This window comes from Phyllostomus hastatus, unplaced genomic scaffold, assembly GCF_019186645.2.
Source record: "Phyllostomus hastatus isolate PE091 unplaced genomic scaffold, TTU_PhHast_1.1 phas_scaffold_501, whole genome shotgun sequence".
Classification (NCBI taxonomy): domain Eukaryota; kingdom Metazoa; phylum Chordata; class Mammalia; order Chiroptera; family Phyllostomidae; genus Phyllostomus; species Phyllostomus hastatus.
Genome location: NW_025334033.1, coordinates 10,685,197 through 10,698,756, shown reverse-complemented (window position 1 = coordinate 10,698,756; position 13,560 = coordinate 10,685,197). Strand labels below are relative to the sequence as shown.

Below are 13,560 nucleotides of genomic sequence, written 5' to 3'. Positions count from 1 at the left end.
CCTTGAAGACAGTATAAGTTCCCATCTTCTAATGTTTTCTCCTAAAATAAGATAGAATAACACAAAAGAAAAAATAAAACTACACCAAAACCATGTCCTTAGCATAATTGGAAGACCAAGGATGACCAAACTTCAAAATAACTAAGTAAAAAGAGAAAAAAATAAAACATTAAGTCCCTGTGTGGTATCTCTTATGGTCCTTCCTTACCCAACCCTACCACAAGGCTTTATAAAGGCAGATCAATAAAAAACTGTGGGGAAGAGAATTAGCAATGGGACTTAAAGTTGATCTAAGACGAACACTAGACTACATCCATCCCAAGAACAGAAATACTAAAAAATGTCCAAGTAGGTCAGATCATGAACTAAAGGGAAATACAAATATGCATGATTCAAAACACATAGCTTTTGGGGAAGAAAAAAGACAAAAAGAAGGGAGAAGTGCCCTTTGTCAGTTGAGTTGAAAGAAAAAACGTGTATTAATTTTGGTTCAATCAGGAAAGAGAAACTACCTAGTAATTTGAACAAGGAAAGATAATATAAAGAATCATTACCTATAACATGGAATTGGAGTAATTGGGATTGAGTAGTAAGAAATAGAGAGAACTGTAAAGAATACAGGAATAGCAAATATAAAGTGCAACTCCTACTCCTAGGGCTGAAACTAAACATCCAAACAAAGAGCTCCCAAGCCGGGACCCCAGGGCTGAGGTACTGATCTTGTTGAAGAATGTATGTCTGTCCCTCTTTGGATGGCAAGGAAGTTGCTCAGATGCCACACTGGTAAAATTTGCTGAAAATCTGCCCCCTGGAACTTGGTGGAAATCTGCCCTCTGGGGTAACATATTTACTGTGGGCATTTCACTAGCCACACACTGTACAAAATTTCTGAGTAGTGGGGATTGCTCGGGAAAGCCATTGGTTGCTGCTATCTGTGTGAGATAGGCCCTAAAGATACTGTGATGCAGCTGGAGCCTTGCACCAGGGAAAGCCACGCAGGCTGGAGAAGCTTGCCAAGCTATATTCACTAGAACCCAAAGCAGAGCACTTTTCTCCTGCAGTTTCTTCCCAGTGCTCTGTACTGACAAAGCTCCCTTGTCAGCAGGCAGAGGGAAATATTTAAAGGGCTCAGATGCACTTTCATGGAACAGGCAAAAAGGATTAATTTGGAGCTGAAAGGCAATAAATCAGTAATTGCAAAGGAGCAAAAGGAGGAAAAAAAGTAGCTATATACAAGAAACAAGAACTATACAGAAGATACATATCTACCCTGACCACAAAACAAATAAAAATCCACTTGCATGTTTGGATTCTGCTATATTGACATAAGTGGGCACTAAATAACTATGAATCTTGTAAAACACTCCAGTAACACAAAAAATGAACAAGAAACAGATTTTAAAGTTCCTTAAAGTATTATAGTAAAAAAATCAGAAAAGAGAATCTAATACATATTAACTATGGAAATTTCCTCTCAAATAGATAACCAAGAAGAAGAAAACTATAAACAAAAACAAAAAAGAAAATGATTAGACAAAACCCAAAATAGAATTAAATATGTTTATTCATATGAAGATATGGATAATAACCTTAAATCAGAAATTTAAAAACTAAGAATAGAAATAGGAACCCCCTCTCTGGGATGGGTGGAAAAGGTGAAAGGGTTTAATAAATTGCTAGTTATAAGAAATAGTCACGAGGATGTAAAGTACAACATAGAGAATAAGTTGATGATCCTGTGGTAACTGTATGATGTCAGGTGGATCATTGAATTATTGGGAAAATCACTTTGTAAGGTATGTAAATGTCTAATCACTATGTTGTACACCCAAAACTAATATAATATTGTATGTCAACTGTAATTGAAAAATAAATTTAAAAACGTTTTTTAAAAGAAAGAAATAGACCACAAATCGGGGTGGGGGAGGGAGAGAAAAAGGGAAAGGAAAACAGGGGAAGAAATGAAATGAGAATTGTTCGAAGTCAGGAAAAAATGGAAGAAAAAGGTATCTCAGAATTGAATAAATTACAATGTGCCCAAAGAAGAGTAGACAAGTGAATAATAAAAGACATTGCATAAAATTAGAGGAAAAGCTTTAAAAGGAAAAAAATACAAAAATCATTTAAAAGAGCTAGAGAAAAGGGTAGTGCAAATGGGAGGGAGACAGAGGAGGACTAGGATTCCTAGTGTAAAAGTTTCTGGAGAAGAAAAACAAAACAATACCAATTAAAACTGAGAAACTCGTTAGCAAAAGGTTAAATAAGAAACAGGGACTAAGCATTTAAAAAGGTGTGTCCACAGGTGACTGTTAGAACAAAAAGGCAAACTTTCTAAAATACCATAAGAAAATTGATAAGTTAAAGTGCAAATATAACAAAATACACATAATTATAAAATACTATGACAATGTTGAGGCAAAATATATCAGTCATAACAATAAATATACATAGATTTACCTCATCTATTAAAAAGATTTTCAGTTTGGTTTCCATAGCTGTAATTATGCTAATACAAGAGACACACCTAAAACTAAAAGTGGTTTAGAAAGGGATGGAAAAAGATATACCAGGAAAAAATGGAAACAGTAAGAAGAGAATAATGATCCTGATGTCAGACAATGTAGAATTCCAGACCAAGACCAAAAAGCATGAAAAGTTGTAAAGATGGAAAGGTACCTTTTAATGCTAAGTGTCAAAGTTCACAAGTGGGATATAGTATTTATTAATATTTAGTCACCAGAACTATAACAGTCACCTTTAGGGAACAACAACTGTAGGAGATTCAAGGAGGCATAGATAGAAACACAGAGTAATGGGAGATTTTAATAGACAGTTGACTCAGTCTGAGACAGATCAAGTGAACAAATAAGAAATAGAAGACAAACAGCATGGTCAATAAGGTAGATATTATGCATATTTTTCAAACTACACCCTGATGATAGAGATTGTAACCATTTGCTCAAATACACCAGTAACATTCACAAAAATTGATCTGTTATTAAGGCCTGGCCAGGTAGCTCACTTGGTTAGAGTGTCATCCCAGTACACCAAGGTTACGGGTTCAATCCCTGGTAGGAGCACATATAAGAATTAACCAATGAATGCATAAATAAGTGGAACAGCAAACTGACATTTCTCTCTTTCTCCCCTCACTTCTTCTCTCTCTATAATCAGTAAATTAGAAATTTGATCAGTTATTAAGTCATTTAGAAAAAATAACAGTTCCGTAATAAAGCAGAAATATTACACTATCTGATCACACTGCAACAGAACTAGAAATTACTGATAAAACTGTCAACGGCCCTTCCACCTGGAAACTTAAAAACCTGTTAAACTACTCGGGTGAAAGGGAAAATACAAACTGGAATTATAGGGAAAATAATGATAATTAATATACTATATCTGTGGGATGTATATTAATTGTCTGTGGGATACACTTAAAGCCAAGATCAGAGAAAAATTGATGACATTAAACATGGAAGTACATAATGTCAATGTGTCTTGTTATTGATAATATTAATGTTGATAATCTGGTTAAGGTCGCGGTAGCCAAATTTCCCCACTGTCAAGTTACCGTTTTTCTCTTTGTAAGCAATAAATGTCTTGTGGGACAATACTTTCAAATTATTCATGATATCTTTCATGAATTTTTTTCATGATATTTTTGCCCACTTATTTATCTATCTGTGAATCATGCCTGCAAAGTATTAGGCCCATACTGTTCAGTGCACAGGTGTTGTCTGGTGGGATATCCCTGTGAGCAGGAAGAGCAAGAAGGCAGAGGCCGAGCTACAGCTGCTGGCCAGAGGCTGAGTAGGAACTTATTGATTGGGTGTTTAACTTGGTCTTATTTCCCCTGCTGGGCCCCTAGCATGGTATTTATAAGTTGAAGTGCCTTTAAAAAGGCAAACCGAGAATTGTATAATACATATTAGCCCACAGCTTAAAGATTGCATGGAATTTAAACCAGCTGAACTAGGGGCAAAAAAGGCCCACAAGCCTACCATTTTCTGTCTGTCCCTTTAAGAAAAAGTTTGCTGACCTCTGAATTCTCTGTAAATGATATGGGGGAATAACTGGAAACCCTTAGAGAGTCAGTGTTAAAAAAAATGATAATGTATGTTCCACAACTCTGAATTTCTTAGTAGGAGAAAGTAAGTCCAGGAGAAGGTAGGAGAATGCTTTCAATCAGGAGTCAGCAAACCTTATCTCTAAAGGGCCAGATAAATATTTGTGGGCTCTGCTATCTCTGTTTCTGTTGTCACTGCTGTTGTAGTGCTAAAGCATCCATACAGGGCAACAATTGAGTGTGGCTGTGTGCCATAACACTGTGTTAATGAAACATAGGTGAGTGGGCCAGATTTGGCTCATAAGCCCTAGTTTGCCAGCCCCTGACTTAGATTATGGGGAAGGGAATACAAAAAGGATGTCCATACTTACTACTTTTCTAGTTCTCCCATACACCTTACCTTTCTCCCTGATCTGCTTCTATAATTTATACCTTGCCTGCAAAAACAGGCCATGTGCTAAAAATACTCCCACATATACTTTCTCACTCATTCTTATTCCTTAACATAATTTATCTGGAAAGGAATTCTTTCTCAAAGTCCAGATTTGGATCAGAGTTTTAAAAGAAAATAATATCAGGAGTGAAAATGAGAAAATAAATGCAGAGATGAACCTGAGATATGTGGAAGACAGTGTGTGTGCTGAAGATGGAAGAATTCCATGTAGTGTGTGGTGTACGGAAGCATGAGATACAAGGGAAACAGTAAAAGGAAAAGCAGTTTCAAGGGTGGAGGTGTGGTTTGTCTCCTGAGGTGTGGAAGAAGAAAATGCCAAAGAATTGTGGTAGTTGTAAAGAAGCAGAGTGGTAGCTGGGCATAAGGAAAAAAGGATTTGGAAGAACACTGAGTGATTAAAATGGGGGGAAATGTGGGGCTAGTAGGCTGAGCTTTCTGAACGCAAATGTTTATCCTTTGGCCAGTCCCTCTCCTCAGGAATAGAGGAAATTCTTTCGATAAACATTTGGGCTACCACGTAACACGTACATGTTAGTATCCATTGTAATTCCTTGCATCAATAAATAAAGAATTTACACCTGAAAAATCTTTTAATAGTCAATTTATTTCTGAACTTTATTTTTATAGTAAATCCTTTCATTTGAATGATTTTAGGCCAAACTACCTTTTAAAGATGTTCTTATAAGGTTCTACTTTACAAAGGCTTTAATTTTTTCTTTCCTGGGAACCATGGTCAGTGCTTTTCTAGATTACTTACCTCTAATCTATTGATAAAGAGGTACATCTTTTAGCCTTGACCTTGATAGGGAGAGGTGGTAGTGAAGGTGGTCATCAAGTCAGGTGAAACAAGTACCTGAAAAATGACTGAGGTTCTCACAGCATGACATATGTATGCCACCTGGGCCAGGACGTAACTGCTGCCAGTAGAGTGGTTCACTGAGGAGATGCCTGTTTCACCACTCATGATAATTGTGTCAGTGTAATCTACTGAAGATTGGTTTTTCTGCTTTTAAATGTTCCAGAACACTTCTAAGAAAAAGTTTCATTGTGTGCTAAATACTGAGTTCAGTCAGAAGTATTAAAAGAAATTGAGTATCGTGTACAGTTCTGGAACATTAGAGCTGTCAGGGGCCTGATCATTTAGTGGGTGATAACAGAACTAGAAAAGCCCTTCATGGGCCAGAAGTCGAAGGGAGAGATGGCCAACCATGTAAACAGGACATGAAGTTACTTTGAAAGAAGTATATAGAGAAAGCGCCAATTTATATTTTCTGTATTGTTCCTGGTCAGTTCATGCAGAATGTACAAACTGTGCAATTGTGAATTTTCTAGTTTCCCATCGAAGGCAAGAATTTCCTTTATCATCTTTATGTTCTTAGGGCCTTGCATGGATTAGTAAAAAGTCTAAATGAAAAAATAAATGCACATTTCACACTATTAAAACATATAACTTATGATTCCTATTTATATCAGTATGATACTTAACACTTTCCTGTCTATAGTTTATGTTATCCTCTAAGGAAATGGGTAAAGAGCCCTGGCTGGTGTGGCTCAGTGGATTGAGCACTGGCCTGCGAACCAAAGGGCTGCTGGTTCAATTCCCAGTCAGGACACATGCCTGGGTTGTGGGCCAGGTAGGTCCCCAGTAGGGGGCACATGAAAGGCAACCACAAACTGATGTTTCTCTCCCTCTTTTTCACTTTCCCTTCCCCTCTGTAAAAATAAATAAATAAAATATTTTAAAAAAAGAAAATGGGTAAAGATTGAGAAAGACTTGTTAGACAATAGACCAAATGTTTCTAACTTTTAAAGTAATTGTTAAATCAGTGAATTATTATATTAGAATTTTTGTTTTTAAATCAGGTTGAAAATTCTGTTGATAAAAATGTAGAAGTTTTATTTTGTAGAATTCTCATGACCTGTTTCTAAGGCTTTTGTTTTTGTTTTTTGTGTTTTCTTTTTATTCTCTTAATGATATATAGACTTCACTGTTTAATTTTAGAAACAAAATGTAAAATAGTCTCACAGTAATTTTTGATTCTGATGTTTTTAATTTCTACCTTTTCTTCACCCCTCATTTTTAGAATTGCCAATGCCACTCCCATCCCAGGGGACTTGCTTAGAGAAAATACAGATGAAGTGTTTCCAGATGAACAGCTTAGTGATGGGGAGAATGGCATCCCTGTTGGTGTGTCACCAGATAAATTGCCTGGATCTCTGGGACACCCTCGTCCCCAGGAGAAGGATGTCTGGGAAGAGATGGATGCCAACAGGAACAAGATAAAGCTTGGGATCTGTAAGGTGTGTATTTCTTACATAGTAAGTGATAACTGTCTGTGTGCTTACTATTGCTCACCTGTTTCTTTAGCAAAGTATAATGATTCTCAGTTTTGAATGAGGAGACAGAACATTATGTTGCTAGTTATTTTTATATTTGTAATTGCAATATTTTAGCTAATTTTGTCCACAACATTGAAGAATGGACACCGAACATCAATCTTCATCTTGTATTTTGTGGACAAGATAAAGGCATTTTAAAAAAATAACCAGACATTGAGACAAAAAGATGAGATCTCTGTAGCAGTTAATAGTCTTTCTAAATAATGTAACAAGACCCTGGGCTCCTCCTTTGGTGTGGATCGATGGAGCTCTGAGAACCCATTCAGAAAATGTTCTCAATGTGGAGGTGGGGAAGTGAGGGTTGGAAGTGGGAAGCATCATACAAACTGTTTATAAATGGACAAAGTGGATGTTGAACAAATGACATGAGTTTTTCTTCATTAGGATTGCAAGCAGGTTCACCTGCAAGTGTGGAGAGAGAGAACAGACTTCTGAATTAAATGATTAATTTTTAGTAATCTGTGGGCAGATTTTTCCTAAATTTCTCTCTGATCTTACTGTTCCTTATCATTTCCATTTTCACACAGAAGATCACATGAAGATAAATAGTATAGAGGGACAACAAATTAGAAATCAGTTAGTGTTTGGTGCTTCCTATGGTTTTATAAAGGTTTAGAGGCAAAGGAGGTTAAGTTTTTAAATGTGTAAAACAAGACTTTGAGCTCATACCTGTTAAGGTGATTGATAGAAGGTTGGCTAGTCACGCTTTAGGAATGGAGAATATATCTTGAAAAGAATCACTTCTGAGGAACTTGGCCCATTGGATAATATATACTACATTATTAAACTGTATAACTAAAAAAATTGACAGTATATCCTTGCAGTCATGGGAGTCATATGCAAAAGCATTCTCTGCATAGATGTGATAAGGTGCACTGTGGTCTGGCTATTGAAAAAGCACTATTTGGGCTAATAGTAATCCAGGACTAACGAATGAAAACGTTGTCAGAAAGTCAATGTCAGATTTTCAGAATGTCAGCTGTGCCATCTTTATGGCAGCAGGAGCACACTGTCCTTATGGGGAAAAACGGTCTAGTTCGAGCCCTTATGGAAGTCTGTGTGTGTGAGAGAATGGCATAGCACAGGAATAGATCTTAGTCACTTAGTTCTCTTTCACCCATCATCACTATTTAATCTCTGTTAATTCTCTTCTGTTTTTTAATTTCTTCTTTTTTAAAAAAGGTACTCAGATTATTGGTGGTGTTGTTTTTTCATATAAGTAATGTTTACATGATTTAAAAAAAATGTTTGCCGTTTTCTTGCATTTTTGGAAGTCCTGGACTCATTTTTTTTCCTCAGATAGTTCCTTTAGAAGTTCTTTTAGTTGAGGTCTTTTGGCGGAGGGCTCTTTGAACTTTTACTTAGCAGTAAATGTGTTTATTTCGGCTTCATTCTTCAAAGATAGTTTATGCTGGATTCAAAGTTTTTGATTGACATCCTCTTCATCTATTGGTCATATTTTTCCTCTTGCTTCCTCTATTGGTATCAGAAGTCTGCTGTTTTAATTTTTTTCTTTGTTGAGGATCATTCCACCTGTCCTCCTTCCCCAACTACTTTTTAGCTTTTCTCCTTGCCTTTAGTGTTCTGCATTTGAACTACAAAATGACTAGGCATATATTTCTTTTGTTTATTCTTCTTGGGATATCTTATGTTTTCTGAATCTTTGATTCATATTTTTTTAATCAATTCTGGGAGATACACAGCCATTCTCAGGCTAAATATTGTCACCTCTTTATTCTTTCTGTTCTCTCTTTCTGGGATTCCAATGAAACATACATTACGCTTCTCTATTCTATCTGTCATATCTCTTAATATCTTTTTTCATATTTTTCTCACTTTGTTGCTGTGCTTCATTTTAGGTAATTTTTCTATGTCTTCTAATATATCAATTCATAACTTTGGCCTTTATGGCTAATTTGTTTAACTTGTTAGTTGAATATTTAATATTAAGTTCATCAGTTAATTCCAGATAATCCTTTGTTGATCTTTGTGATAATGACCTTCATTTATTTAAACATTTTATGCATAGCTGTTCTATATTCTGTATTTGAGCAAATTTGATAGCTGAAGTTTGGGGGCTATTTATATTTTAAAAAATTACCACTTCTGCCGACTCTTAGTCATGGTGGCATGCTTCTCATGTGTTTGTCTTTATTGTTTTACTCTTTAATTAATAATTGGTAGGAGTTCTATAGACCTAAATTGGGGGAGTGAAGAAACCTCCCTTTAGAGAAGATTGCCTTTTGCTTCTGCTGGTAGCCAAAGTGTACCCCTTCTTTAAGACCAATTGGGCATCTTCTTCAGGGCCTTTTCTCAGAAAAGATGTCTCAGCTGCTGCCCTCTCTCATCCCACTAACTGGTGTAAGTCTTAATTTCCCTGATAATTGCACTGCTGTAGGCATCTGTGCTTAGGTGGTTCCACCCCTCTGCGCTGCCTCGTGCTTAGCAGCCCTCTGCTCTACACAGCTTCTTGTTGTTTTTTTAGAGAGGGAATGCAGCAGGGGATATTGAGGCTTGGCAACCTCTCCTACATCTTGTGAAACCACTTGTCTCAAAGAGAATGTCCTTTCCAAGTTTTAGTTTAGTGCATGGGGTCCTAGAAGCTTCTAGTTAGACATCATACAAAAGGCAAAGGTTGTTAAACATTTTTAGACTGTTTATCTTTGTACCAAAAATATAAAAAAAATAATACTGAAACTGGGAATAAATTAATAAAACTCAATAAAGAGTAAATAAACAAGTGTGTAATGACATAAACTAGCCAAAATATCCCAATCTTCTGAGAACACATCCTAATGACTTGCTTGTATTTTATTGAAAGACTCAAATGATTACTACCATGTATAGTAACTGGAATGTTCTTCATGGTTTTCTTTCATATTTTGTCTAGGCCGCTACTGAAGAGGAGAATAGCCATGGTCAAGCAAATGGTATTCTGAATGCTCCAAGCCTAGGTTCACCAATTCGTGTCCGCTCAGAGATTACTCAGGCAGATAGAGATGTCCCGTTGATGCGAAAGTTACGTTCTATCCACAGTTTTGAGCTGGAAAAACATCTGACACTGGAACCAAAGCCAGATACTGACAAGTTTCTTGAGACCTGGTATAAAATAGTTTTTCTTCTTTTTTAAAAAAGTTACTGAGATATTATTATTATTTAAAATGTTTATTTATTTCTAATATGTGAAGTCTTTCAAGTAAGAAATTCTTGTATTTTTGTAGCACTGATTTAAGTTCTCATCTTCACCCATGTTTTAATTATCATCCTGATTTTTTATGTGAATTGTTTCCTAATATTGTTACAACTTCTTTGGAAGCTGAGCAGTGGGAGCTGGTAACTTCATAATACTAGATACAAATCAAATGAACATTTTGAAGTGATTTTGTTTGTAAGGTGATTGCTTTTATTTGGAATAGAGAAGGTGCAGTGTAGAGTTGGAGAAGGCATTAAGCAGGAAAGAGGCTATTCAATTCATTTTAATGGAGGCCTTCTGTGAATAAGTGCCATAGGAAAAATAGACATGAATAAGTTTATCGTTCTACCTAGAAAGGAAAGATATAGAGTTTCAGAGAGCTCACAATCTACACTGAGAGAAGGAAAGGTGGAATTTAGCAAGTCATACATGCTAATAATTGTTTGCAGTTCATGGTTATGAGGCCATTATCCTTAAATTTTGATAACAGAAGATAGACTAAACTTTTAAAATACTTCAGGCTATATTTATGAGTTATAGAAGGCTTCAATAATATTAAGACCTGAGCGACTTTGATAATAGTCACACTCTTCAGTGTACATCCCTGGTGGCTACCGTTGACAACGTACTATTAGGTTAAAAAGGTTGTGTATTTGACACCGTGGTTGCTAGGTCCAAAGACAGTTCAGGGGCTCTGGCCAGGTTCAGTCTGGCTTCCATTTTAAACAGTCCTTCATATACATGTGTTCTTCTCATATGTCAATCATTCTATCTCACAGCTGTGTGATGTAAGCTCATGTCTACATGTTGATGTGCTCAAAAAGGTGTACCAGGGTTGGAGCAGTGTATAAACATTTTGAGTTGTGGCTAAGATTGGGAATAAATATAAAGGTACAATAGGGATAAAAGCTTAGTTTGGTAAAGAATTAGTCTAACCAAAGAATGGGACTTTTTAAAAGAGAGTCCATGCTAAGGGAAGAGCTGAGAGGTAGGACGGAGTTGAAAACAGAAATAATCCAAGAAAACGAACTCAAGCTAGAACCTAGAGTGGACATGGAATTGAAGCATGTAATTACAAACTTAAGGAAAGGAAAGTGTATTGCTTAAACTGCTTCCCTACACATGAGAACAGTTCTCAGAAGCCAGTGCAGCCAAATACCACCAGTCACACTATGTTGCCTGCCCCTCAGGCAGCAGAGAAATTTGTATATACAATGTCAATTGCCTCTTAGTTCAACAAAACTGAAAATGCATCCTGAAGCTTATACCACCTTATACCACCCTTACTACCCCCACCACCATATATGGAGTTCTGGGGGCTTAGTGGGCTGGACGTGTGTGGTTGAAGCAGATACAGCACCTTCTCTGCTTCAAAGCCTGCCTCTGAAAGAGTGTAATCAGATGAGTATACATTTACATACATCTCTAGACACAAACAACTTCATAAAGTATTTTCCTTATTTCCACTAGCTTATTTACTTACCTCTTGTAGGGATTCAGATGAGGCAAAAGTCCCTTGAGTAAGTTGTTCTCAGTCGCTCAGAGAGCAGAGGGCAGTGTGATTCAGTTGACAAAGCAAACATGAAGTGAATCATATAAATCAACCCATTTAGGCTGCTCTCCTGTCCTGCAGCCCAGTAGGGGAGCCATCTTCCTCCCATGGGTTCCATCTTCCAAAACAGGGCTAAGATGAGTGGAGAAGAGTATTACCAAGCTGTGAAACTTTCTTTGTGCTTTATCCATATTTTTCTTCTCTAATCTGTGTGTGAATATTAGTTCTGTATAGAGCTAATAGGGTATGCAGCAAGTATTACCTTTGAGCAATTGAGTAACTTTTCTGTTTTCTTAAGCCTGGAGAAAATGCAGAAAGATTCCAGTGCAGGAAAGGAATCTGTTCTTCCCGCGCTGCTTCATAAGCCTTGTGTTCCTGCTGGGGCCCGTACTGACCACATCTGGAACTATGATGAAGAATATCTTCCAGATGCTTCTAAACCTGCCTCTGCCAATACCCCTGAGCAGGCAGATGGCGGTGGCAGCAATGGATTTATAGCTGTTAACTTGAGTTCTTGCAAACAGGAAGTTGATTCTAAAGAATGGGTGATTGTGGACAAGGAGCAGGATCTTCGGGATTTTAGGACAAATGAGGCTTTAGGCCATAAAACAACGGGGAGCCCTTCTGATGAAGAGCCTGAAGTACTTCAAGTCCTAGAGGAATCACCTCAAGATGAAAAGCTCCAGCTGAGTCCTTGGGCAGAAAATGTTCATTTAAAGAAGGAAACCTCAGGTGTGATCTTAGCACTTTCTGGGGAGTGCCCTGCCACTGCTGCTTTAGAACAATACACAGATAGGCTAGAACTCCAGGCTGGAGCTGCTGGTCAGTTTATTGCAGCAACACCCACAAGTCCAATGGAGGCACAAGCGGAAGGACCCCTTACAGCGGTAAGAGATTTGTTCCTGTCATTCATCTCTGCTGTGCACTCGAGGCGTTATTAGGAAAGGGCTAACAGTTGACCAACTAAGGTTCTTCAGCAGAGGCCTAAGTAGGAAATGGGTATAGGGAGTCACGTCTGGACTAGTCGGTCTTTCAGGATGAAATTTGGAGGTTTCCTGTCAGGATACCAGCTCAATACACAAAATGTCATTATAATGTAATTTCAGAATGACATTTATAATTAGGCCACAAAAACTATCTGTGTGTGTATGTAATATGATTTTTAAAAAGACTTATAATTCTAGATATTTTATATCTACATTAGAAATATGGTGAAGAAGGCATTTATTTAATCATTCATGGGTTGTACTTTATACTGTTGCTAAGTCTAGTTCTTTTTTTCCCTTTCTCTTTTATAACCTCTACTTAGACATTTCTCATGTTTTACATTTCTCTTAAGCAGTTGTTTTACAGCTTTGCTGTCCATTGTTTAAAATACAGTGTCCCAGGCAAACTTCCAGAACTCCTGCTTCAGTAGTTCTGGGATAGAGCAAGCCCAGGAATCTGCATGTTAACGAGCAGTTGAAGGCCATTGTGGTACAGGTCTTCCTCAAGGGAACATTTTGAGGAAACTGCTGTTTACTCTCAGTTTGGGCATCTCTCTGGAGACTCCTGTTATACTGTTGTTTCTAGTAAAGCAGTGTGTTCCCCTGTGAGTGTGTGAGTAGCAGGAGCTCCAGAAATGCCAGATATGGAGACAGAAAGGAACTGTACAGAAATCTTAGGCACCAGCAGGTACATGTGTCCTTACATGGGTGGAAATACCAAGTTTTCTTCCATTCCATCATCACCTAGCAACCCCCTTTTTCAGCTCACCAGAAATAACATTGTTCCCCAGGCTAAAATGTTTTCTTACTAGAACACCATTCCTCATACAGGTGTAAAACACTGAGAAGAGGTAACAAAATTTGGTTTTGTGAATAGTTCTGTACAAATTTACCTGCACTACAAAA

General features: G+C 37.2%; 1 protein-coding gene across 4 annotated transcripts in view; it reads left to right on the top strand.

Moving 5' to 3' along the window:
- Positions 1–13,560, top strand: part of TTBK2 (tau tubulin kinase 2) — a 136,197-nt gene that overhangs the window by 106,057 nt on the left and 16,580 nt on the right. For all 4 annotated transcript variants that reach the window (XM_045822252.1, XM_045822251.1, XM_045822253.1 and 1 more), the window contains 3 exons: positions 6,608–6,824; positions 9,814–10,025; positions 11,967–12,555. In XM_045822252.1, the coding sequence (XP_045678208.1) occupies positions 6,608–6,824; positions 9,814–10,025; positions 11,967–12,555 (1,018 nt within the window). The remainder of the gene's footprint in view (positions 1–6,607; positions 6,825–9,813; positions 10,026–11,966; positions 12,556–13,560) is intronic.